The sequence below is a fragment of the Bacillus rossius genome, chromosome 2, assembly GCF_032445375.1.
Source record: "Bacillus rossius redtenbacheri isolate Brsri chromosome 2, Brsri_v3, whole genome shotgun sequence".
Lineage (NCBI taxonomy): Eukaryota > Metazoa > Arthropoda > Insecta > Phasmatodea > Bacillidae > Bacillus > Bacillus rossius.
Window position 1 is genome coordinate 125,532,868 of NC_086331.1, and position 24,209 is coordinate 125,557,076.

The following is a 24,209-nucleotide window of genomic DNA, read 5'->3' on the forward strand; positions in this document are numbered from 1 at the left end:
TAAATTAATATAATCCTTAAAACTTATAGGGTTGTGTGTTATCAAATTTCTAAGCAATACATTTACCTTTCATAAAATCTAAACAGAATTATTCACTGAGTTAAGTAATAACACATTTTCTGGTCGCTAATAAATAAGACTTGCCGTCCTGTAACCAATTATTTTAAAGATAGTTTATGTATTTTTTTTCTTTTATTGAAAAAGTATTTTATTTCAAATTCTAAATGGGATTTAAATCAGTATTGATACATTAAGCTACTGCTACTAAAAATTCTTTGTTACGCTTCCTAGGTAAATACTGGTTAAAAAAGCTTTGATCTATGCATAAAAATTTTTAAAGCAGATAAAATTCTTGTACTCATTACCACAAGTTAAATGGTGTGCTTAGAAATTAATTAAAAATATTTACTATACTTTTGAAGGTTCTATTGGAAAAATATGATGACTCAAACTATTCACATTAGTTGAGTAAGATTTTTTAAAAAAATATATCATGGATTTTTAATTCTTGGTTGTAATTATAAAAGAGCAAAATTTAATATATTTAAAAAAATTTCCAGGCATTTAATATACTTAAAAGTTATTGCGGATTTTGTAATTTAGGACACTAATTAAAGTTATTCCAAGAAAATTGTTTGCCAAACACTAGTTACAAAAAATTATAACCAATGGGATCACGGTTAAAAAAATTAATATTCTTGCTTATTTGCTTCTCTTGGCAAGTTATAAATTATTGATACTATATTTTATCAAGTTGCCCAGATTAAAACATATAAATACCACGGAAAGGCTTTCAGGATTTTACTAACAAGCTGTTGTACTAAGCTCATAAGAACTATTTTCTTATTTAGAAACTTTATGGACTTACAATGTGTGTATTGGCATTAACTAGTTAAATTAATAATATTTTAAGTTTGTTAGCTGATTATCTTGGTAATAGTTTATATTTATAATTAAAAATTTTAATACACGTTATTGAAATAAAATGTAGAAACAATGAGTAGACAATGCTTCAATCCCCCAACCCCCTTTATTTTAAGAGAATAGGTTGGTAAAGTAGTTTTTGTGTATTTTGTTTCTGCAGTTATTAAGTTTTTAAAATTGTTTATAGGGACATGGTGCGTGGTATGGAACTCTTCACATTGATTCTTTGACTGCGAGTGATGTTGAAAAAGTATTTCAACTCCGAACCACAAATAGTGTTGGATCTACTGATTATCAAGTTTCAATTTCTACTATGGATGTACCATCAGGTATGATTATTAACAGGAAGGAATCTTAGCTTAACTTTATAGCAAATACATTTAAAAGGCTGAAAAAAATAATATCTTGATAAAGGATTTTAGAATGCTTTATTATAATTATTATGGCATTTGAAAAATTGTATGATATTTACACAGTACATGAAAATTTACACTATGCCATTACTCATTTAAAGAACAACACTATAAATTTGTTGATAAATTTTAAAACATAGGTAGTTGTTTGTAATAGAAAGTATTATGGAACACAGGCTTTTTAGCTATTGATCTCTTTAACTTAGCAAAATACATATAACCACTCATGGCTATGACTTAAAAATTTAGTAGAAAAATGCATTTTTTGAAAGCTTAAAATGACACACTAGCAAATACTTAAGTAAAGTTAAACATGATAAATACTTGGCTGAGTAAGCTGTTTACTATTTTAAGGGTACAGTTAAGGAATTTATGAATTTTGAAATTATTATTATATTATAATACAGTGTGTGCAAGTAGCCTTAATTTGCCAGTTTTATAAGTAGTGCAATAGTCTATCACTGCCCCAAAGGTGTCTTGTCAGTAACCCTGAAATGTTTATTAACTAACTCTTCTACTTGCCTTTCAGGTTTTGCAATGAACATCTAAATTCCAGCCCTGTTGCATTTCACAACAACACATTCATAAACACACACATAAATACAAATACAGTGAAACTCCTTTTCAATTCTCTTTTCAAGGGACCACTAGAAAAAAAAAAAAGTAATTCATGGGAAAGTGTAAACTAGGCAAAAATTCTCTGTTATTGCTCTAAATCTTAAATTGTGTATTAGAGTCAGTGTTTGATGCATATTATTTTTGCCATTTTTTAACTGGTTGAATAACCTACTAACATTTTTTTATGCCATTCAATAGATGTGTTAATAAACTATGCATAAACTTTAAAATTGCTGAAAGAAAAAACAGAAAACATAAGTGTAAACAGCCAAGAGAAGAGTAATTTTGTATTGTTTTTTTGTTTCCCTTCCAACATTATGTGATTAGTAACGATTTCCTCAACTTAAAAAATGACAATATTTTGGAATTTTCAAATTTAATTTTTATGTAATAATTCATGGTATATTTAACCATTTATAAAGTTAATACTATTAACATATTTTCATAAACAAAACAAAGCTGTTTTGCACTTTGATTAGATAATTAAAGAGATGAAGATACGAGAAGTACCACATTTTTGTTGTTAGCATAGCACAAAAAACAATGTATCACATTGGTGCTGAAAAGGGATATTATTAATTGGTGCTGTGGTAGAAAAAAAACATACATTTAAGGTATTAATTTTTTTTTTCAGAATTCATTGTCTGTGTTTAAAATATAACTTTGGTTTAAACACAAATCAAACTATATTATAAGAAAACTAAAAAAGGTGGGGAAGCATATAAAGTGAGAACATAAACATAAGTTTTCACTGTATGGCAAGTAAATTTTAAATAAACGAAATTCAGGTAGAATCATTGAACTATAATATCAATATGTGTAATACGTTAATTGTTAAGCTAAGCTCTAAGAGAGTATTAATTTTTAGTGAAATTTGTGTGCAAGTTCCATTTGCAGTTATTTGTTACAGGAAAGTTATTTAATTTTATTGACATGTGAATTTATTTTGAGTAAGTAGACATTTATTGAATGGAAAAAGTACTATGTCAAGTAAAAGCTCTTATTCTGGTTGAAATAAAGCATGAACGAGGAATCACACAAAGCTTTTTGCAAGCAAATTACATCTTCAGTTGCTTATTGGGAAAAAAAGTTAATTGTAAAGTTATAACAATGCTTGAGAAAAGTTCATTTTACGTGGCTGTTTTTAATTATGTTGACGAATATCTTATCAATAGGGGTATAAAAATTTAATGAACTGCAAAATAGTGTGATTTACTATTTTTTTTAAACACAAAATGTTTTTACAAATTCAGCTCATATTTATATTTAAACCCTTAGTTTATGACCTTTTTGGATGTTAATGGCAGCAACGTAAACTGTAATTTAGTTCAGGAATTTTGCTAACACATTTACTGAAAATTGATTCTATAATCTGGAACCTTTATTTATGTTTATTTTGTTTTAGAGTCATTACATCTCTTTTGTCATATATTGCGACACCCCCAGAGCTTATCAAGAATTAAAAGGTAAAGGGGGGTGGCGTTGTAAGAAAAAAGGAATAGAGTGTGATGCTAGTTGTAATTGGCCAAATTAAAATCAACGTCAACAACTTCCACTTCATAAACAAATTACAATACAAAAACAATTAAATAAAAAATATTAAAAAGAGAAAAACCAACAATATGCACATATAAAAAAGCATTAACGCCCAAAAATGGGGCCAAGGGCATTAAACTCTGAGAGGGTCCAGGCGGCTCCACTGCATTTACATGCATTAGCTTCAAAAAACAAGACCATACCCAGCAGTGACTTCACTCATAAAGAAACCTCTTTCTTGTCCCTCCCCAGGGTGCACCCCTAAAACAATTCCCTTGATCCCCACAGAATTATTATACAACACAAAATTACAATGATATTATAAAAAGATTTACTAATCTCAGGTGGTAATTTTATAATCAAAAATTTATAATAAATAACTATTTATATAACACAGTACTAAGTTTCAAAAGGACAAATAGGAATAATATCTAAGATATGGTAATAAATAAGAATAATGGTTTAGTAGACCAAACCTCAAAACAAATTCATTTGTGCCTCAAAAATCTCTAGCGCAAAAACAAAATGTACACCACAGTTTATAATTTTGTACTCGATTGCCAGGATTTAGCAAATCCTCGTATTATATTCACATTCCAACCTCAGCAGCACAGGACTGATAAAAGTTCACCAGATAACCAGCAAATAAATATTAAAATATGATAAAATATTTATCATTAAAAAAAAATATAACATATATATAAAAGTGATTGCATTTCACAACACAAAACCTTCATTTACCACACAAAAGACATTATTAAACAGCGACGTTATCAGAATTATAAATTATAAATTCAATTTACAAAGTACGTAAAAAGAAAATTGAATTACTGTGGTGTACCCTGAAGGGCTCAAAATTTTATAACAAAAAAGGTTTAAGCGAAAATAACACCATTGAACAGATATCAGATGCGCCGTCGAAAACTCCCCAAATGGGAAAAACAACGAATACCTCGTCCAATAAGCAACGATCGAAAACCCTAAGGGAAACAAGTCTACAAGAAAATATATTAAATAATTACGACAAATATTCCCAACACAAAAAGCAAAAAAAAAGGACGTCCAACACTTACAGTTTTCTAGAAGCCTCTACAACGACGAACTCCCTTTAAAATTGCATCCTGCAATTTACAGCTGTTTGCACAAAACCTAAGAGCACCAACTAGAAGCCTGAAGTATCTTGCATGCCTCAGTAGATTTCGCCTTCCTCACGCCACAGTCCCGTTGTCAGAAGACTGCGGACAACTTTAGAACATCCCTTCTTGTCTTCAAACGCCCCATTGGACTTCTCCGTGCCCCTAGCATAATCTTGGTTACCAAACCGTTCTTGGAAAAATTTCACAATAAATTGGACTTAAAATCTTGTAACAGATACATGGGATGTACGCTCGTAGACCCAACAACAGGGACACCACAACTTTGACCTATTCTCGTACTTTACCAACACACACGTTAGCAAAACGTAATTACGTAGATCCGTATTACAGTATTTCAAAACAAAACAAAAAAAAACTGCACAATCTTGGATTCCATCAAAACATTTCCGTGATGACGCTTGTCGATCGCTTTTCTGCATCAAAAGTTCAACAGCCAACCCATTTTAACCATTGCTTGCTGAAACTAAACCGGCGCTCCCTCAAAAATTTCCATGGCAAGACTTGCCTCTCACACGCCGCTTTTCCAACTCCCCTCTCAAAACACCTCAACCTCGTCACACCAAAGCGGCCGAGGCGGCAAGACTAACCACTTCTCCCAGCAGTCGCCAGAGAAACCACTTCTCCCACAGCTGACCACACAGATGCCAACCCAAAGCCGCGCGCGTAAAAAAAAACAACACCTCAGGGATTACCAAACTCACCGCCGTGCGGCGCCACCAGGCAGAAGCCACAACAAAACCTGCATTTGCAAACAGAAAAGGAACGCGTTCACCAACTGCGCGCATCATCCGTCAACAAACAAAAACACAAGGAGAAAAAGAAGAGGGAAGGGACACTCAAAAAGAGTGTCACAATATTAATGCAATGAGATGGCTGCTACTGTCTCATGTGGTGGTGAATCAGCTGTAACTATAGATTATTACACCGTTGCAACTATCGCAGTCTGTTCCTTTGATGTCCATTTTAAAAAAAGTGGCTATTTTGTTGGTTTTAGACCACGGTCATAGATGCTTGTTTATTTATCCATACTACTTGTACATGATATTTTCAAGAGCTTTTAAATGAGTTCTTATTAAGCTTTCTATGTATAATGGTTAAAAAGCAAGAACCACTTCAGTGAACCAATGTTGACCAAACATAGCAGTATTTTCTCTTTTTTAATAATTTAAAAAAATTGTTTCACTCAAAAGTTTAAATGATACATATTTTTAATGTACGTCATAAGAACAATGTAAGTACCAAAAATGCACGGAAATTGGCGACATCTAAGCCAGATCATTGGTTGATTTGTCATGGACTAACCTTTTTATCATCGATTCAGTTTAGCAGTTATGCCATTAAAACTTCTGTTACCTCCAGACCAAATAGCATCCGTTCTGCAAACCAAAGGTACGTGCCTAAACATCGCCCAAATGTCTTCAACATGTTTCAAGTAATATTCATCAAGACTCCTGCTAAGAGACAGCAGACTCATAATTTTCAAACCAGTATTTTGAATATGAAATCAATCAAATAGTTTTCGGAAAGTTGGATCATTGACTGCTTTATGGTGGTCATGGCATTTATAATAAAATATACAATCAATTACTTAAATTGAGATTGTAGGGGTAGGAATGAGGCAGCTCTTTGCAGCCATATTTTACTGGTACGACGCAAGTTAGACTTCAAAATTCTTCTCATTTATACGTGAGAAAATTTTTGATAGCCTAAGTCTTTTCTGGAGAATGATGTAATCTGAAATTAGTTATCAAGTTTGAATTGTTTAAAATATTAGCCATTACTTCTTTTTGCTTGGTTGTAACGTTGGGAATACATTTTAAGCATAAAGCTGTAACCAAATAATTTAAACTTATTTCTTCCAAAATTGCTTGTTTATCAGTACTTAAATGTTTAAAGTAGGTACCATTTAGTGCATTTGAATACATAATATTTCTTTCCTTAAAGAGCCACCGTTTTCTCGTAAAGCCTCAAGTGAATCCTTGGGGTCTTGAAGAAAATTACTTAATATATACCAATGGATTTAGTCTCGCTGACTGTGTCACTCATTTTATTAGGTTCACACTACCTTGCACTCCAATCACTAAGAATTCATCAACCAGACTGAATCTTACAAAAATAACTGGACGTGTTACCAGAGGTGAGATAAAAGTAAACAGTCGCTAGCAGGAGGGGAATTGCCTACAGTCTCCTGATGAGTCATTAGCAGGGGAGGAATTGCCCAAGGTCTCCGAAGAGTCGCTAGCAGGAGGGGAGGGGTAGGCGAAGGAGAGAAAATAACTTTGTGCTGTGACTTGAGATGTATGTGTCTACGAGTGCGAGTGCACCTTACTGTTTATACCTTACATGATGTAAAAATTTAATTGATTGTTATTGTGCTATATGCAACCAATCACATTATACTTTTCATTATTATCATGTGTCATTATGCGGATGATATTGATTATTATAAATTTTTTTCTCCAGCTGCTCTTTGTGGCACAGAAGTTAGGACTCCAGCCTTCAATTTCGAGTGTCACAGGTTTGGTTCGCATCCCATGCATGAGTGTGTCTCCTTAAATAGCTATTCAGTAATTGTTATGAAAGTATTTTGCAATAATTCTTACACATACTTACATTAACAAAAATAATAATTTAATTACCATTATATACTATGAGTATCATCATTTCTTTAACATTTCACCTGTTGTGATGATCATTTTACTAACCATTAATGTGTGTCTTAAGCAAAAGTCATTTAATGTTTCAAAAGAAAACTTTTTTTACAAAAATTCAAATTTTTTAGCATGGTAAAAGTTGTTTGGGGTAAGAAAATACATTTTCTGCTACTGCAGAAAGATTTATTTGATCATAAATTTCTTATGCTTGTTTTATTATGAGAATGTTTTTTTTAAACACTGACCATATATGAAGTCGGTGATATGCTAGGTATGGTAATTAGTAACTAATAAAATTTTTGTAACTAACATCATTGTGAGTTTGTTACCTATAGACTATAGTGTTTAATTTAGGAGTTTAATTTTTTTCTTTATTAGGTATAATTTGTTTGGGTAGATTTTGAAGAAAAAAAAAAGCACATCTTTTAATTTCTTATTTCAGACCTTCAAATCTTTGGGATTTGTTCAGTGAAATTTATATTTGGTCTTTGCTCTCTGAATTTTTTCACAATCTTCACCCAACAATAATCATTTAGTAACATACTGACTGAATTATGTACAACCTAACAGAAAAGCAATTGCTTTCTCACTAAGAATAAACCAAGGAAGTTTTAAAGGTGCCTTAGGGTATATTTTGGTTTAGGTTAGCTAGTATTGTTTAGCCTTCTAATTAATTTTTGAAATTTTGAGATCTTTAACAATTACATAAATTTAATATAGCCTGAAATCTAACTCTTTTTAAGTCATATTTTGAAAACATATATTAAATCACTTGTCTTGCAATAAGCCAGTTAAAATGGGTTTCTAACTTGTTAATTACTGAAAGTTATGAACTACTTGGTAACATAAAGAAGTCAACAAAAATTATAGTGCATCAATAATATGAGTTTATTCCTTTAAACCATCAGAGATGATAAATTATGGGTTTAACTGCATTTTTCTATTTGTTTAAATGCATTTCCAAACTTAATAGTTGTAAATTATTGGTATTATTTGGAAAGATATTAAATATTTGAGACACATTTATTGTTTACCAGTGGATGTACTTAGTACATTAAAAGCTCTTTGTTATGGCACGTTCAGGACCACAGATGTGCCGGATTAGCAGTCATACCAAACTATTGAACATCAATATAGTTTTAAGGGAATACCAAAGAAAAATTCATATAAAGTACAATTATGTTCAAAACAAGCTGTAGTACACTGCTGTGTAGCAAGAAACTATACACACATGGGCATTACTGTTAAACAAAATGTCTGATCATGTTGCATCCGTGATGAACAAGGTCAACAATTGCCAGAATACACCTGAAAAAATCCAAGTGCAAGTGGCATCAACCGATGCCAGATTACGGGAATGTGCGGAACCAAAAAATGCTGGATTAAAAAGTGCTGACTGTAACGTGAAAAATGCTACATGATGATTTGGCAATGGATCACGTAATTTGGGTACACATGATTATTACAACTATTGAACATGTTTGGAAGCAGTACTTCTCCCTTGGTATTTTATTGAGTTTCTTTCAGGGATCGAGTAAGGTGGCACAGTGGTAACACACCGGACTCACATTCATAAGGACTCGATAAGGAGTTTGAGATTAAGTTTTGCATGGTTTCCTGATATCACTCTAGATAAATGCTAGAAAGGTTCCTGTCCAAATATCCCTGGTCGGTGTCAGGTTTTACTATCTCAAATGAGCTTGCTGTTGACAAGATGCTAACCTAAGCCCAAAGAAAACAATCTTTCAGGGAATGCACTACTCGGCAACTTACATTTTGTCACGCTAGTGTTTATGATCATACATAGTCATACATATAAATATGAGCAGGGAACCTGTTTTTATAACTCTTCGTGTATTGGTGAATTCCAGCCAAGAAACATGAGGTGGATTATAATGTTGAATAATTTATTTTTGGAACTTGTTTCAAAGTATGGAAGGGGTATGCACAAGCGCTAAAGGGATGTTAGCTCCAAGATTACAGTGAGTTCTGAACCACTTAATTACTATTTTGGTACTAAAATTAATATGAGTCGTATTGGAGGTTGGCATTAAATCATTGATCCTTGCCATTTCTAATGAGTGTGACATGTAAATGAACTGTAATTAATAGCATCTGCAAACTTAAATATGTACTGTTAACACACTTCAGACCTCGGCTAGCTCAAAATATTCGGTCTAGAGTGGACATACATGTTTCATTAACACTTGCAGAAATGAATTAGGTGATGAAAAAATCTGTAAGTTCCATAAAAAATATTACTGTATACAATTGAATCTTGGAATAATGTCTCCTGGACACAAACTGATATTAACTGTTTTTTTTATTAATACTTCACAAAAACTCTCCAGTCATCATAGCCCACAAGAACAAGTGCATGTCGAATCTACAACCAAGTCGCCACTTAGCAATTTTGTCCCGTGGTTGCACACAAACTCACGGCACAAGCCGAAACACTCAATCCTTGGGACAAAGTTCACTCAATCCGTGTGGTGGGTTAAACCTGCGACTGTGGTAAACGAATTCCAGACAAAAGTTCCTTAAAGCGAAAAAAGGTTTGATTATACACAGTGGTGCCTGGACCACAGATTATTTTTAGTTAGCCACTGTCGGACATGCGACCTATTGGTACCTCGTACTAACACTGACTAACGAAGGAGGCCACACAGTTGCATCTACCCGAAGAAAGTGGCAGTTGCGTGACCTCTCCAACCAATGAAAGCACAGTTCTCACAAAAGCGTAGCTGCATACAAATTTCCTACTCGTTGCAATGAAGCTTTTCCGACAGAGATTACAACAAGAAAAATCATAGTCTGATGACATCATTTTTACTGAATAACTAAAATAAAGTGAAAAAATATCAGCCAATCATGGTACATGGCAACAGCATTTTCACTAAGTCCTTTCTCACAGTTACTAAACTTTGTCTCTATCATTCTTAAGCAACCAGACAACTATTGCATCAGCACATTCAAACAGGCAATCATGGCAAACAAAAATTACGTGAATGCTTTTTATGAATGAAAACATAACCAAAAATACTTGAAAGTACTCAAATGAACTTGGTAAATATATCTTTTAGGGGCTTATTCACAATAAAGCATACAAATCATCATAAAACCCTAAAAATCATAAAACAATGTAAATTATGATCATAAAACATATGGCAAAAACATGATATATCCTTAGAAGGAAATAAAATATATTATTTAAATGATATCAGAAAACCTAACCAAAGTACTGAATATGAGACAACACAATAAATTGTTAATTAAATAATTTAACACGTGATAATGACAGTATCATGGATTATTTCAACTGTTATATTATGTAGTTAGATTAGTTTTGCAATCTCTGAAAATATGACTATTTTATATTTTGCTTGCAGGTGGAACCCTTGGAGCTGGTGCGGTTGTGGGCATCGTGGCAGCTATTTTGATAGTTCTGATCATTATTTTCCTTGTAGTATTCGCCAGAACAACAGGTCGCTGGTGTTTTTCAGGTAAGATTGTACGCTTATTACAAATAAGTAAACACATTTTATTTTATTTTTGTACATTTAAAATGTTTTTTTTTTTTTTTTTTTTGGTTCAGACAACCCAAAAATCTGTTACCAATGATTTTTATGAGTTATAACAAAGCATGTACAAAGTTCTGAAGAGAGAATTAACAAGCCTAATGATTATTTTTTTTTTTACTTCTGACTACTGTCTGACATTTTGTAATTATGTATGTCTAAATTAGGGTATATCTCCTGAAATTTTTTTAAAATGTTTCTTATATTATTTAAATATAGTATAAACAGAGCAGCAGCATGAAAATGATATACAGTAGACTTCTGATTAACAGGGTGTGGGTTATCTGTGCCATATTTCACTTCCATAAACCATTAACACAATGATAATTTTATTTTTTATTTCCGTGCGCGCGCTATGGCAATGGCACTTGTGAAGCATTAAATACAGTGCAATTGTGATGAATCAACAAACAATATTTTGCTCTTTCTTCAATAGCTATTCGTTTTCTTCATTTCATATTTATTTCCGATGACGTCCGAATGTTCAGCCCACGTTTATATTCCGCCATCCCGCATGTTAAGCATATCAGCAGCAGTTCTGAAAAGAAAAGCCAGAAGCTTCAGGGCTACTTTACCTTGCGTGTACTGGGATGCACTATTGGGAAATCATGGCAGAAACGCATTTATTTAAATGTACTTCAAATGTGTTTAGACATATATTAGTACTGTAAATTGATGTTAACGGGAGTAGTGTCTTGATTAAAATGGTGGTCAGCAAGCATACTTACCTGATTGGAAAGCAAATTATTTGAACTAGTGCTGTTTTGATTAGCTCTGTTTTACTGAAACAAATAGAGAGTTGCTTTAAGGGGCGGGTGTTACAGTGTTTGTCTAGATAGTAAAAAATTTTTTTTAATGAAACTTTTTTTTTACATTGCTTTAAGCGTGTTTTTTGGTTATTCGTGGACCCCTTGCGAGTCATTACTGTATGTTTTACCAATGAAACTCAAATTCTTGCATACTTTACTATTGAATTTATAAAAAAAATCTGGATTTGACTTCTATCTAATGTTAAATTCTGAACTAGAAGTGTATTTAAACAACTTTCTCATAACTTTAACTGCCTTGTCAAAAGCTAGTGATATTGTACTTAGGTGCAGCAACAATGTTTAAACTCTCTTAGTTCATAAAAAAACATTTAATTTGGAAAAATTATGATTGCTGCATGTAAATCTATTTATTTTTTCAATTAACTAGTTTTATATTATCAGTTTTTTTTAAGTTACAAGAGTGGTTTTCAATGCTTTTCGTTTTTGTTTTTTGTTATTGCATCCAACATAATTTGTTCCTGGTTTAGTCAAACATAAATTTTAATGTATTTTAAACCTTACATATGTGGAAAATGTGACGTAAATAGGAAATTGTGTTTAAAATTAGTATGTTGGTACCCCTTCTTGAGAAGTACAATGTAGCATTAAAGAAAGTATAAAGAATGAAGCATTCAGTACACATGAAAACATATCCAGGGTTAGTTTGACTTTGAAACCAACCTGAGATTGTATTATCTAGGTCATGCACGGGGGTAGGAATTCACTGCGTTACCTTGTGTAAACAGCATGTTGTGAAGACACTGAACTGAGAGAATATTAACATTTTATTACTTTAGGTAAAAAGCATTTTAAAATCCATTAAGAACATTTCAGTGCATTCTTACCTTACATTTTGTCAAGCATTACTGAACAGCTGGTGGACAGAAGTAGAATGTGTTTGTCATTCAGAGTGCATGAGTTTATGTTTTCGATAAGTCGGAAAATATCATTCACATGCCAATAAAATCCACAGGAAAATAAAACTGTGCACTAAAAAGTAAAAGTCATAACAATAAATAAATTCAATGGGGACCCTAAAATTGCATATAGAAAAGATAAGTTGTGATAGGTGGTAGACCAAAATTTCTTCTTTGCCCACAGCCTACTTACTTGAGACAAAAAGTCAAAAAACCCTTTCATTTATTTAGACCACAAAATGGACATTCTGTTTATTTTATAAATCACTCTGTTAAACAGAACATTACCCTATTTCACAGAGTAAGTTAAGTTTACAGTGTGGTTACAGTTAATTAAAACACATTTGAATGGATGTTGTCCACTGCATTAAAGAGCTTGGAGAGTTGTTAGTTCATCTGAAGGAAGGTGAAAGAAAAAATATTTAATATCATATTTTTCAAAAATCTTAAGACAGACACTTTGATTATCTTTATTTTACCTGGATATATGTATATTGCATGACAGCCTAAGACCATTAACTAAGAAGAGAGAAAGTGTCAGCTGTGTAATGCTACGTACAAAATATATTGACATAATAAAACTATGTGCTCTTTCCAGAGTCCTGAAGGAAAATGTAATGTTTTACAGCTGTTGTGTTCTCAGAAGGTATTAAACTACACCAGCTTGCAACCACTTTACTTTAGAGATGACAGAGAAATGGTACTGAATGTCAGGAGGAGACCAAAGACTGAGGGAGCCATATTAGTGAATGGCAAAAAATGGGTTTTGGGATGTGGACTGTCTTAGAAAAGGGGGATGATTCTATACCTTTTTAATAGCTTAAGATGGCATTGAAGTGGCTATAGGTCATGCCAAACCAAGAAGCCAATAGATTTGTTTTGGAGTGCTGGTATTCATTCCAAGGACCAAACTTGGAAGCCACAACATACACCTTCAGTTATTTGGCAGGGTCGTGACTTTGTGCTGAACCTGAAAACAATACTTGTGGTTTTTGTTGGAAGTCAGGACTCATTATGATGGTTCTGCTGTTTGGAAGACCAGCAGAATACTATTACTATACTAGCTGATGTCTGTGAATTTTACATATCTTTTCTGAAATAATAAACCCTAAAAACATTATGCCTTCAATATTTTACTTAAACATACAGCAATCTAATTACAACTGTAAATTCTGCAAAATTATGGTTTCTATTTAAAAAGTTAGGGTAGGGTTTCTTGAACCATATGCAAGGCTGTATGTACCATTTCAGGTCATTATTTATTTACTTAGAACACTGTTAAATTTGTGGTCTTTTTGAATGGCGTAACTTTAACAAAATGAAAGAAATGTATACAGTAGACTCCACATTAATCAGGAAGTACAAGCTGTCTTTCCAACAAATTTATACTTTAAAAAGGCATAAGTAACCTTTCGTCTCCAAAGCAAAAAATAAAACAGTCATGCCAAATGTTTAGTGAGTGGCCAGCGCAAAGCCCAATTTCAGGATCTTGTTGCAAGAAAATAATTTATCATATTGGTAATTCATTCATTATTTATGTTTCTTCCAAACAAAATTACATCAGAGCATATTCAGTATCCTGTGGTCATAAAAAAAAAAACAAAGCATAAACATAGTGTGACAAATCAACATTTAGCGAAAATAATGTGCAAAGTTCATTTTCGGTGGCTTCGAATGGAAACTTGATTTTAATTTTTAATAACAAGTGTATCAATTTTAAGAGGCTGATGTATGTTGAATAAAACAATACCATGGGAGTGCAAATTTGACCTCTTAATTGAGGCCAAAAGAAAGAATAAACAATAAATTTGCATCTTTTAGCAAGCTGCCAGTGCCAAGTCCATTTTCAGTGTCTTGTTGCAAGAAATAAATGTTTTATTGTTTACACATAAAGTAATTTGGTTAGTGACAGGTCTTTTGAACAAAATTTTACCATAAGCAGGAATATTTAACATCTCAATATTGCTAAAAATGTCTCTTTTTTGTCACAGAATGATGAATATGTTTTAGATGCGCACACAGAGTTGAATTTATGTGGCTTTTTACAGTAAAATTGAGTATTTTATCCAGACATTAATTTGTTTCAGTAGATAAGTGTATCAAAAATAAAAGCACACAGTAAAAAAAGCTGTGCACGACTATGTTAGTGTGTATGCAGCAACCCACCTAGTCTTGCATGAGGGGGTAAAGAGATAAGTGAGATAGGCCATAAGGAGACTCCCATTAGACAGGTCTCATCTTTACTATCAGTGGGGAGAAAGGGATGAGTGTAGAACAAAGAAGTGCTTCACGCCGCAGTGTCACTTGCGGAGACGGCGGCTCAAGTAGTGTTTAGTGTTACCAGACTCTTTCTAAACTACCACATTTTCAGTTTTTAAAATTTCTTTTTGTTTTGTTTGGTTTTAGAACTGTAAGGCAGCGTATAAACGAGCCCGGAAAGCTAGTGGCGGTTGGGTTATATTTGGCTAGATCACACGCTCTCTGGGTTTTCTGAGGGGTCCCAGACATGTGATAGACTGATACTCTTAGAATGGGGATTCCTCCGAGTCAGGCAGGTTGAGGGACGGGTGGGATGGGTGGCAGTGAAGCTGGGATGGGTCACTTCCGAAACACCTCCAAGTCGTGTTGAAATGGCGTATTCCTTCCCCTGTGTTGATGGAGATTCAGCACGTTAAATGACCTGCCTGTCAGGCATTTAAATTAGAAGTAGCACAATGCAATCTATATGTTATTAATAATTGTTAGCTAGCAAAATTTTCATTGCTTTTTCTTCCTTTGTTGCTGGGATTTCTTCAGCTTATTATACAGTTTTATAGAACCGGGGATAAGCTGCGAAGCAGATAATTTGTTTGCCGAAAATTGAAATTTGACTGCATATTGCATACGCTTTTTCATAATTAACTGCCAAAGTTACTTTTTAACATTTTTGTGGCATGCAAATGAAAATTCTCAAAATTGTGAAGATTTTGCCAGCTAAGTAAAATAAAATATATTTTTCTGAAAGCAAATCAAACTATCATGACGTAGCCAATAGCAGTGTCTTTAAACCTAAAAAAAAAAATTTAGTTCTGTAATCCATATACTTTTTTTTACATTACAAAATTATGTATAAAATATAATTTTGGCAGCTAACTATGCAAAAAGAATGCCATACATATATTTTTTATTTTGTGAAACACATACTCAAATCGTTTAAAAGTTTACCAGTGTTTAATGTAAATATATACCCATTTATTTAGCAAGATAGAGCAGTGGTAAGAAACTGGACTTACATTCTGGGGACCCAGGTTTGAATCCCGGTACGGCAACTTCATTTTGGTTTTTTATGATTTCCGAAGATCACTCCAGGTAAATTCTGTGATGGTTCCTTTCCCACTATCTCTGAACTGTCAAATAAAGTCAACTAAATATGTAATGCTCATTTACTTAAACTTGTAGTAGCATACTCAGTTTTTGAAAAATGTGAACCAATTTTATGAGAAGATATCCACACTATAAAGAAATGTCACTATCTGAAAAATACACACTCCTAGACTTACTAAAAGGTTAAGTTCTTTGGTTTATTTTGTAGTAATATCATCTTTAAAGTTGTGTTTAAACATTACTTAAGTGTAAGACTATATAAAATTTCATTATTTTGATGTGGTACCTGTGATAAGTGTATCTTATTTTAATTTTAAAAATGCTTATGCAAATGCGTTGATTGCAGTACAGAGAAAATGGCGTGACACTACACAACTTATAATTAAAATCCTTATTGTGTATACTAATAAACATTATAGTAAGTTTTGGTATATTGTTGATCTTACCTTACCTATTTGTTTATTTTTTTAAGGCGATGATTCTCTTCATGAACTATAAAAAAAAATGGATTTACAAAATTCTCATTCCAAATTTTCATCTTTAGAATAAAATTTTTTTATTACATTTTAAAAAATTTGGAATAAATTATAAAGACTTGTCCAAAACTTTAGTGTTTTTTTTGCATATATCTTGCAACAGAGCATACTGAAACAAGAACAGCTCTCATAGCAGATATTTTTCATTGGGAAGGGAGAGTGAATGCACACTGCAATCTAAGGATGAAACACGCTGTAAATAGTGTCATTAAGTCATCAATATTATATTAGAAATTAAAGCCATGCTCATATTAACCTTGCATGGATGTTGGAAGAAAACACAATTTTGTACAGTGTACATACTGATATAAACAAACATATATATGAAAATCCTAACAAGTATAATTACGATGATGAGTAATATCGGTTAACACTTAAATATTCATTATGGTAGAAAAAGTATTTTTTCAAAAAGAGCCTTTTTTTATCTCTGCTTGTTTATAACATGATGTGACTCCAGGTGGCTGTATGGGCAGGTCAGCCATTCAAATATTTGACTTCTTTTCCTTTCCTCAGTTCCTTATTAGAGTTGGCTCTCTGGGAGAAAGCTGCTTGTGAAGGGAAAGTGGGTGGAGAGAGAGAACCTGTTTCGCTTCAACTTTGTCGCACTCCGGACCCCTACTAGCTCTAAATATTCTGTATAGAGTGGACATACATGTTTCATTAACACTTGCAGAAATGAATTGGACGATGAAAAAATCAGTAAGTTCCACAAGAAACTTTACTGTCGAAAATTGGATTCTGGAATAGCATCTCCTGGACACAAACTGATATTAACTGTTTATTATCAATACTTCACGAAAACTCTCCAGTCATCACGGCCGTCATTTCCAGACCGCTAGAACAATTACATGTCGAATCTTCAACCAAGTTGCACATAACCTCTTCACCGATCTCAAAAAACAAACAAGTGAACTGTCCGTAGGTACTGAAAGATGAATATCGACATACAGTTCGCAAGTATGTCCCGTGGTTGCACACAATCTCACGGTACAAGCCAAAGGACTACATCCTCGGAACAATGAAGAAGTTCACTCAATCCATGTGGTGGGCTAATACCTGCGACTGTGGTCAACGAATTCCAGACAAATGTTCCAAAAAACAAAAAAAAAGTTGATTATACACAGTGTTGCCCGAACCACAGCCGCAAAAGTCTCTAGAACTCACATTAATTTATTTTTAGTTAGCCACTGTGTGACTTGCGACCTCTCAGTATCTCGTACTGATGCTGACTAACTAACGAACAAGGCTACGCAACCACATCCACCCAAAAGAAGGCAGTTGCGTGACCTCTTCAACCAATCACAGCACAGTTCTCACAAAAGCATAGCAATATACAAATTTCATACTCCTCACAACGAGGCTTTTCCGACAGAGATTACAACAAAAAAAAATCACTAAGTCTGATGACATCATTTTTACTGAATCACAAAAATAGAGTGAAAAAATATCAGACAATGGTACATGGCAACAGCACTTTGACTAACTCTAGAGTCCTTTTTCATGGTTATTAAACTTTCTGTCTCTCGTTCTTACACAACCGGCCAACTATTACATCAGCTCGTTCAAACAAGGAATCATGGCAAACAAAAAAAAAGTTCATAAAAAATTAAATGGACGCTCAACAACGAACAAAGCAAAAACAAGCCATCCTTAAAAAAATATGTGAAAAAACACAAAAACATAACTATAAAAATAGTTAGAAATAACACCTATAAAGCATCTCATGATTATAAAACATATGGTAAATCTAGGAATACTTCTTAAAATGAATAAAAAACTGTTATTTAAATGATATCAGCAAACCTAATCAAATTACTAAATATGAAATACCATAATAAATTGTTAGTTAAAAGGGCAGTAATCTGGGTCGTTGACTGTCACGGGCTGTATTACACAAATGTACCAAACAGACTACAGTCAAACCTCATTATTACAAACCTGAAGGGACCATAATTTTAGCACTTTGTAATAACGAGGGTTTGTATTAACCAAACTATTGGGATATCATGACAAAAAAATTGAACTTTAAATGCCTATATTTACAACCATAAAGAAAATTATATACACTGTTGGTAGTATAAGCTGGCTTCACTAATGCATAACAATTTGTAAACACTGAAGAAAACAAACACAATGCAACACTTACAGAATAAATAATAATACAAAGTTCAATAAACTTGCATTCATGACAAATTTTTTATTCAAACATTTGGTTTAAAAAAGCATCAATTCTGGTTTGCACTATTTTTTTTTCTTATAGGCATTGTTTACCACATTACAAAGCTTATCAAAGGCCAGTACTGATCAAGTATTGGTTGAGCAGTCTGTATCCAATATTTAACTTTGGTCGTATCTACTGCTGCGGACTCCCCACACATAGTTTTGCCAACAAGATTGTTGCGATCCATTGCTGAACTTGAAGTCTCAAATTCCTAACCTCAATGCTAGGTAGTCTGCCTTCTTCTGAATCATAGGTCCAGAAATTAGCAAGTTTGCTGCACACATTTCTTCAAACCACTGGAACAAGGTAGCTTCCATTTCTTAATGTTTTGGGCCTCGCAATCTTTTTCTTATTGATAATTTGCACGACACGCAAAAGCCGATTAAATCTTTTCACGATTTTTTAGTAATGTCGACAACGACGATTGCGGGATGTTAAATTCTCTCGCAATTTCAGTTTATGTTCTCTCTCCATTGTCTACTTCTTCGATAATTTTAACTTTAACTTGCAATGTAAGGTCGTTGCATTTACGTTTCGCAGTCATTACAAAACAACTCACAATCAAAATTGAGGTTAAGAGACACGTGGGTGAACAATGGAAAATATCAGAACTTTTTTCCATAGATTGTTTAAACTTCTACGTATGTACACTTCCGACGACTAATATTAATAAGGTATAGAGTACTTTCCTTTTCGTTTTCCGTTTACAACATGGCATCTTTTCTAGTTTAGTTACTAACATCATCACTAGAGTTTAACTTTTCATCTTGTTTTTCGACCATTTTGAGCTGTAGGATACATACATATCTTTGGAGACACGTTTGTTTACATGACGGGTATAAAGACGTGATTTACTTTAGACTTCGGCTGTGAAATTCGTATTAACCGTTTTCTTATATACTTTAACAGCTACTTGAGGGATCAAAACAACTTCGTAATTCATATTAACCGTATTTCGTATTAAAAGTACTGAATAACATAGGAAAGCCTACCTTATTTTCTGGGACTGTGAAAGTACTTCGCATAAACGGGAATTTCGTACTAAGCGGATTCGTATTAATGAGGTTTGACTGTATACTGCATCATGCTTTTTTCTTTCTAGTTCTCTACCACTGGGTATTTCTTATGTAACTTAAAAATTAATTTTTTATTTCTGATTTATTAATTTGGTTTTCCGTTATTAGGTAATTATAACAATAAAAAATAACACTATGATTTGCCAACTGTACGTGTAACCACAGTAATGTGCTAACACTGATTGAACTTAGTTGACAAAATAAATGAGCGTTAATAAAGTTAATTTACTGGTTGTGACATGAACTGTCCTAACCATTATATTGAACCTACATTTCCTTCACACTCCCACTGCCTATTGCAGGCTGCGGCTATTCCACTGCCTCATCAGGCATTTAACATTCCACCAAAAAGTGATAAACCAAACAGTCCTCCTCATTTAAGTTTAAACAAAATATTTGTTTCTCCTTATCATAACTTTCGCCCAGAGTGATTGTTACCATGGCCGTAACTGTATCCATGGTCTGCCCGTATTGTATAACGTTTCTAGTAAATTATATTGGCATTAGTCATGCTATTTTTACCCTGCTATCAAAGTAAACTACACACTTAAAAAAAGTCTCAAAACTTAACTGGGGTCCCGTGTGTCTGTATCTCAGGAAGGTATTTAATGTTTCAGTCTGCAAGTAATTTGTGCAAAATTATGTGTCAGTTATTGTTTCCTTAAAAATTGATATATATATATTTATTTATATATATATATACATAAAATAACTTTTTATTTGTGATGAATTTAGGGTGTAGGTACCATGAAATGAAAATGCAGGTAGAAATATTCTGAAAAGTAGCACCATTTTAACAACTGCAGTAGGTAGCATTTCTTCGAAAACTATCTAAAAAGTTAATTTAGTAATTTAGCTTAGTATCAGTGCTTGTTTGTGAAACACTTTTCTATTGTGAGGTGCCAGCTGTTCGTGCATTTAATGTACTGGGATTAAATTAACTTAATCTTATAGTATTTCTACATAATTCTTGTATTATTTCTCAATATTGTACAGATATTTCATTAAATTTTCTTTACCTTTAATAGCTGTGAAATACAATTTAAGGGCCGTTTTACTAAAACTTTTAAGAAATTTTTACCTTTGTCAGCATATCTCAAATTATAATTTTTTTTTGTATCATTCACTTAACTTCTATTTTCTCAAGAAAAATGTGACTTAAGTTAACTGCTCCATTTGGGTCAATTGTCACCACTAATCTTGTCTTATCTAGAAAATAAAATGGGGGAAGATTGGACAACATACAAATTATATCTTTGATTCAATGTGTAGGCTTCTCTATTCGTGAAAAATGTAATTATTGTGATGGCTTTGATGATACAGAGTTTATAATATATGTATGGGTGTGTGCAATTTATCAGCCCTCAAACTAGATATAATTTGGACTTTTCTTCCGATTAGATGTTTGTAATTGAACTACAGTACTATGAAAATTTTTCTCATACAAATGAATACAATTCCAAAGTTTATCAATTTTTAATAATGTAAATTTTGCATTATAACTTTGCAGGTTGAATATTTTTTACCGACATTTTTCATTATTAACTTTTTTTTTGCATTTTCTGCATTGAGAATGGTTGAAATAGAGCATGATAAATCCGTAACATGAAAATTCTTTATGTAATTTTGCGACAAAAAGTTCCCATCTAATTCCATCAGTCCCACGGTTTTATTTGCTTTATATATATTTATGTATATTATCTCTCATGTCATTATGTATGCCAAAATCTCAGTCTGTAACATTTTCTCTTGGAATAACAACACACATAACATAAAATGTACACCTTCTTTTTTCTCTGAGTTTGATTTGATTTATCTTTGAAATACTTCTTATCCTTCTAACTTTATTATGTTGGCATGGTGTGTGAAAATGCTGCAATATATGTGTACATTGCAGAAGCTCACAGAAGAGGCACACAAAGTTAGTTTATAGTTGTAATGACAACACGGCTTAATGGAAGGCTACGTGTACATATGTTATTGGCACTAATTTCGTGAACTGTCGAGACTGAAGGAACTTATATGATGCACAGTATATGTACTCATAGCGATGCATTGAATGAAAAAAATAGACAGTGGACAAGAGAACAGAAAGAAAAAGAGACCAACTGGGAGTACGTTGTTGTGGAGCATTAAAGCAGAAACAAGTATAAGTAACTTAGTGGTGTGAGAAAAAGCAAAGTTTCATCAGTTGATAAAGAAATTGAAGCAGAATCAAGAATGAGGGCTATTAGCATGTGAAGAGAATAGGAAGTGAGAGGGTGCTAGAAGAATACTGAACTTTGTGTAGTGGAAGAGGACCACAAGTAGCTGGTGACATAGAGAAAAGAGTTAAAGTAGTGAAGGACAAGGGAAGATTGAGAGAGTTTACGAAGATGTCCTTGGTATAAGTTGGAAACTGTTGAGGATATTGATTATGAAATTAATTTAGAGCGCAAATAATTTACCTGCATTTCTGCTGTTTTCACCAATCATTTTTAACTTATGTGATAATATATTTAAGAATGCTGTGAGAAATTAATGTTATAACATAACATAAAATTTATTTTTAAAATTTTGATGTTTTTGTCTTAAATTACAGATAATTTTAATGAAACTTATCAACTATAGTTACATACTTGTGAGACTTAATGTTAAAATAACAGTAATTTTTTTAACCTTATTTAGCCTTGTTCAGTAGAATTAACTCTAATGAATTTTATTTTTAAAACTTATTGTAATATTGTCATAGTAAATATGGACTTAAAGAGGCTGTGTAGTGCTAAAAGTCATTAGGGACCATTTAGGGCTACATTCACCACAGTTAGGTTAAATGTTAGGCAACTAGGCATTGCTTAAAGTTACCCATGATTTTAAGTTTAGGTTAAAGATTTTCATTTCACCAGGCATTTCTTGTATGCCACTAATCTTGCGTGGTTACACCTAGCTTAAATTTATTGATGTTCATGAGAAACATATTTACAAGACTGTGGCAATTATTTTTGGCTAGTTTTGGGGTAAAATTTAGATATGTTTGGAGAAAAATGCAATTTAAAAATGAAATAACTATTTTTAATTCTTAAACATTCATTATATTATTTGCAAGTATTTGTGTTCTTATAAACTAAATTTCTACACAGTCATTTTATTAGTTTAAAATTTTTAATGAGTCAAATGAGGAACTTTAGAGAATCATTCTGGTACCTCAATTGCTGCATTTTTATTTATTAATTTTCCAAAATAAATAAAAAATGCAGGACGTTTTTTGTTCTAACAATTGCAATTACATTGATTTTAAATCTTAAAGAATTTTTATTTTACAAACATAAATATTTAAGGTACAAATAATGTTATTTCTTTTGGCCAAAATTGCAGACCTTGCTTAAGCAAACTATGAAAATGCCTTTGTGGTGTGTTTGAATATGCACAGAAAATTGAAATGTGATTGATACAGTGGTATGTGAACTATAATTCTTTAATTTAACTGGTCTTTGAGCTTTCTTTTTTAGGTTAAATTGTTAAATCAGGTTTTCAATTAAATATTTAGTTCCTTATTCACAGTATTAAGAAAAAGTTATGGTGGGAAGGGCGGATAGTTAAAGGAGTGCAGTAGAGACAGAGAGAGAGAGAGAGAGAGAAGAAGAAAAATGAAACACAGTGACGGAGGAGGAATGGTGGATTGTCAGGGGATGATGGTGGTATTTTAATTTGTTGACCCGGCCGCAGACTGAAAGGAGTTGAGTGATGATATGATGAGGACCACTCGTGAAAATGTCCAAACAGTTTGTATTAATCTTTGCAGAATATTTAGAGGAAGACAAATTAGTCCCACACTTACTTTACTTATGAAATTTATTATCGTGTAGCTAGAGTTAAGTAAAAAATTTAAAGTGATAGCAAGAATTAAAAATAGTATGTCTATAATGGCTGTCATTTGTTTCAAACAAATGTAAAGGAAATAAAAATAACCATATCAAAAAGTGTTTCAAGGTTTTATATGATATGTATCACAACATAAACTAATGTATTTAATTATTAATTTGGGTATCAACTTGTTTATTTGATAACAATCACATAAAAACATATGTGAAAATATTCCATGATAAAAATAATATTTGCAACATTTGTTTGATAATACAAGCTGAAGTTTACTTCTCTTTAGCACATTGCTTATCAGTTGAAATCATTATCATCATAATATTATTTATCTCATTTTCTCTTGCTTAAAGTTTGAGGTTATTTATGTCTATTGTTTTGTCATCAAATATCAGCTGACACAATTGTACTACCATTTTTTTATCTGCTAAACTTTAGGTGAGAGTTAAACTCTGGATATCTTAAATTCGTGTAACTAGTTGGTGAACTGTACTTGGTTAATAAACATTGTTTAAGTGCTCATAAGCACAGTTTAAAATCTTAATTGTT

The 24,209-nt window shown here is 32.4% G+C and overlaps 1 protein-coding gene across 2 annotated transcripts in view; it reads left to right on the top strand.

Moving 5' to 3' along the window:
• Window positions 1-24,209, top strand: part of LOC134529781 (fasciclin-3) — a 64,976-nt gene that overhangs the window by 15,118 nt on the left and 25,649 nt on the right. For both annotated transcript variants that reach the window (XM_063364220.1, XM_063364221.1), the window contains exons 6-7: window positions 1,112-1,253; window positions 10,692-10,805. In XM_063364220.1, the coding sequence (XP_063220290.1) occupies window positions 1,112-1,253; window positions 10,692-10,805 (256 nt within the window). The remainder of the gene's footprint in view (window positions 1-1,111; window positions 1,254-10,691; window positions 10,806-24,209) is intronic.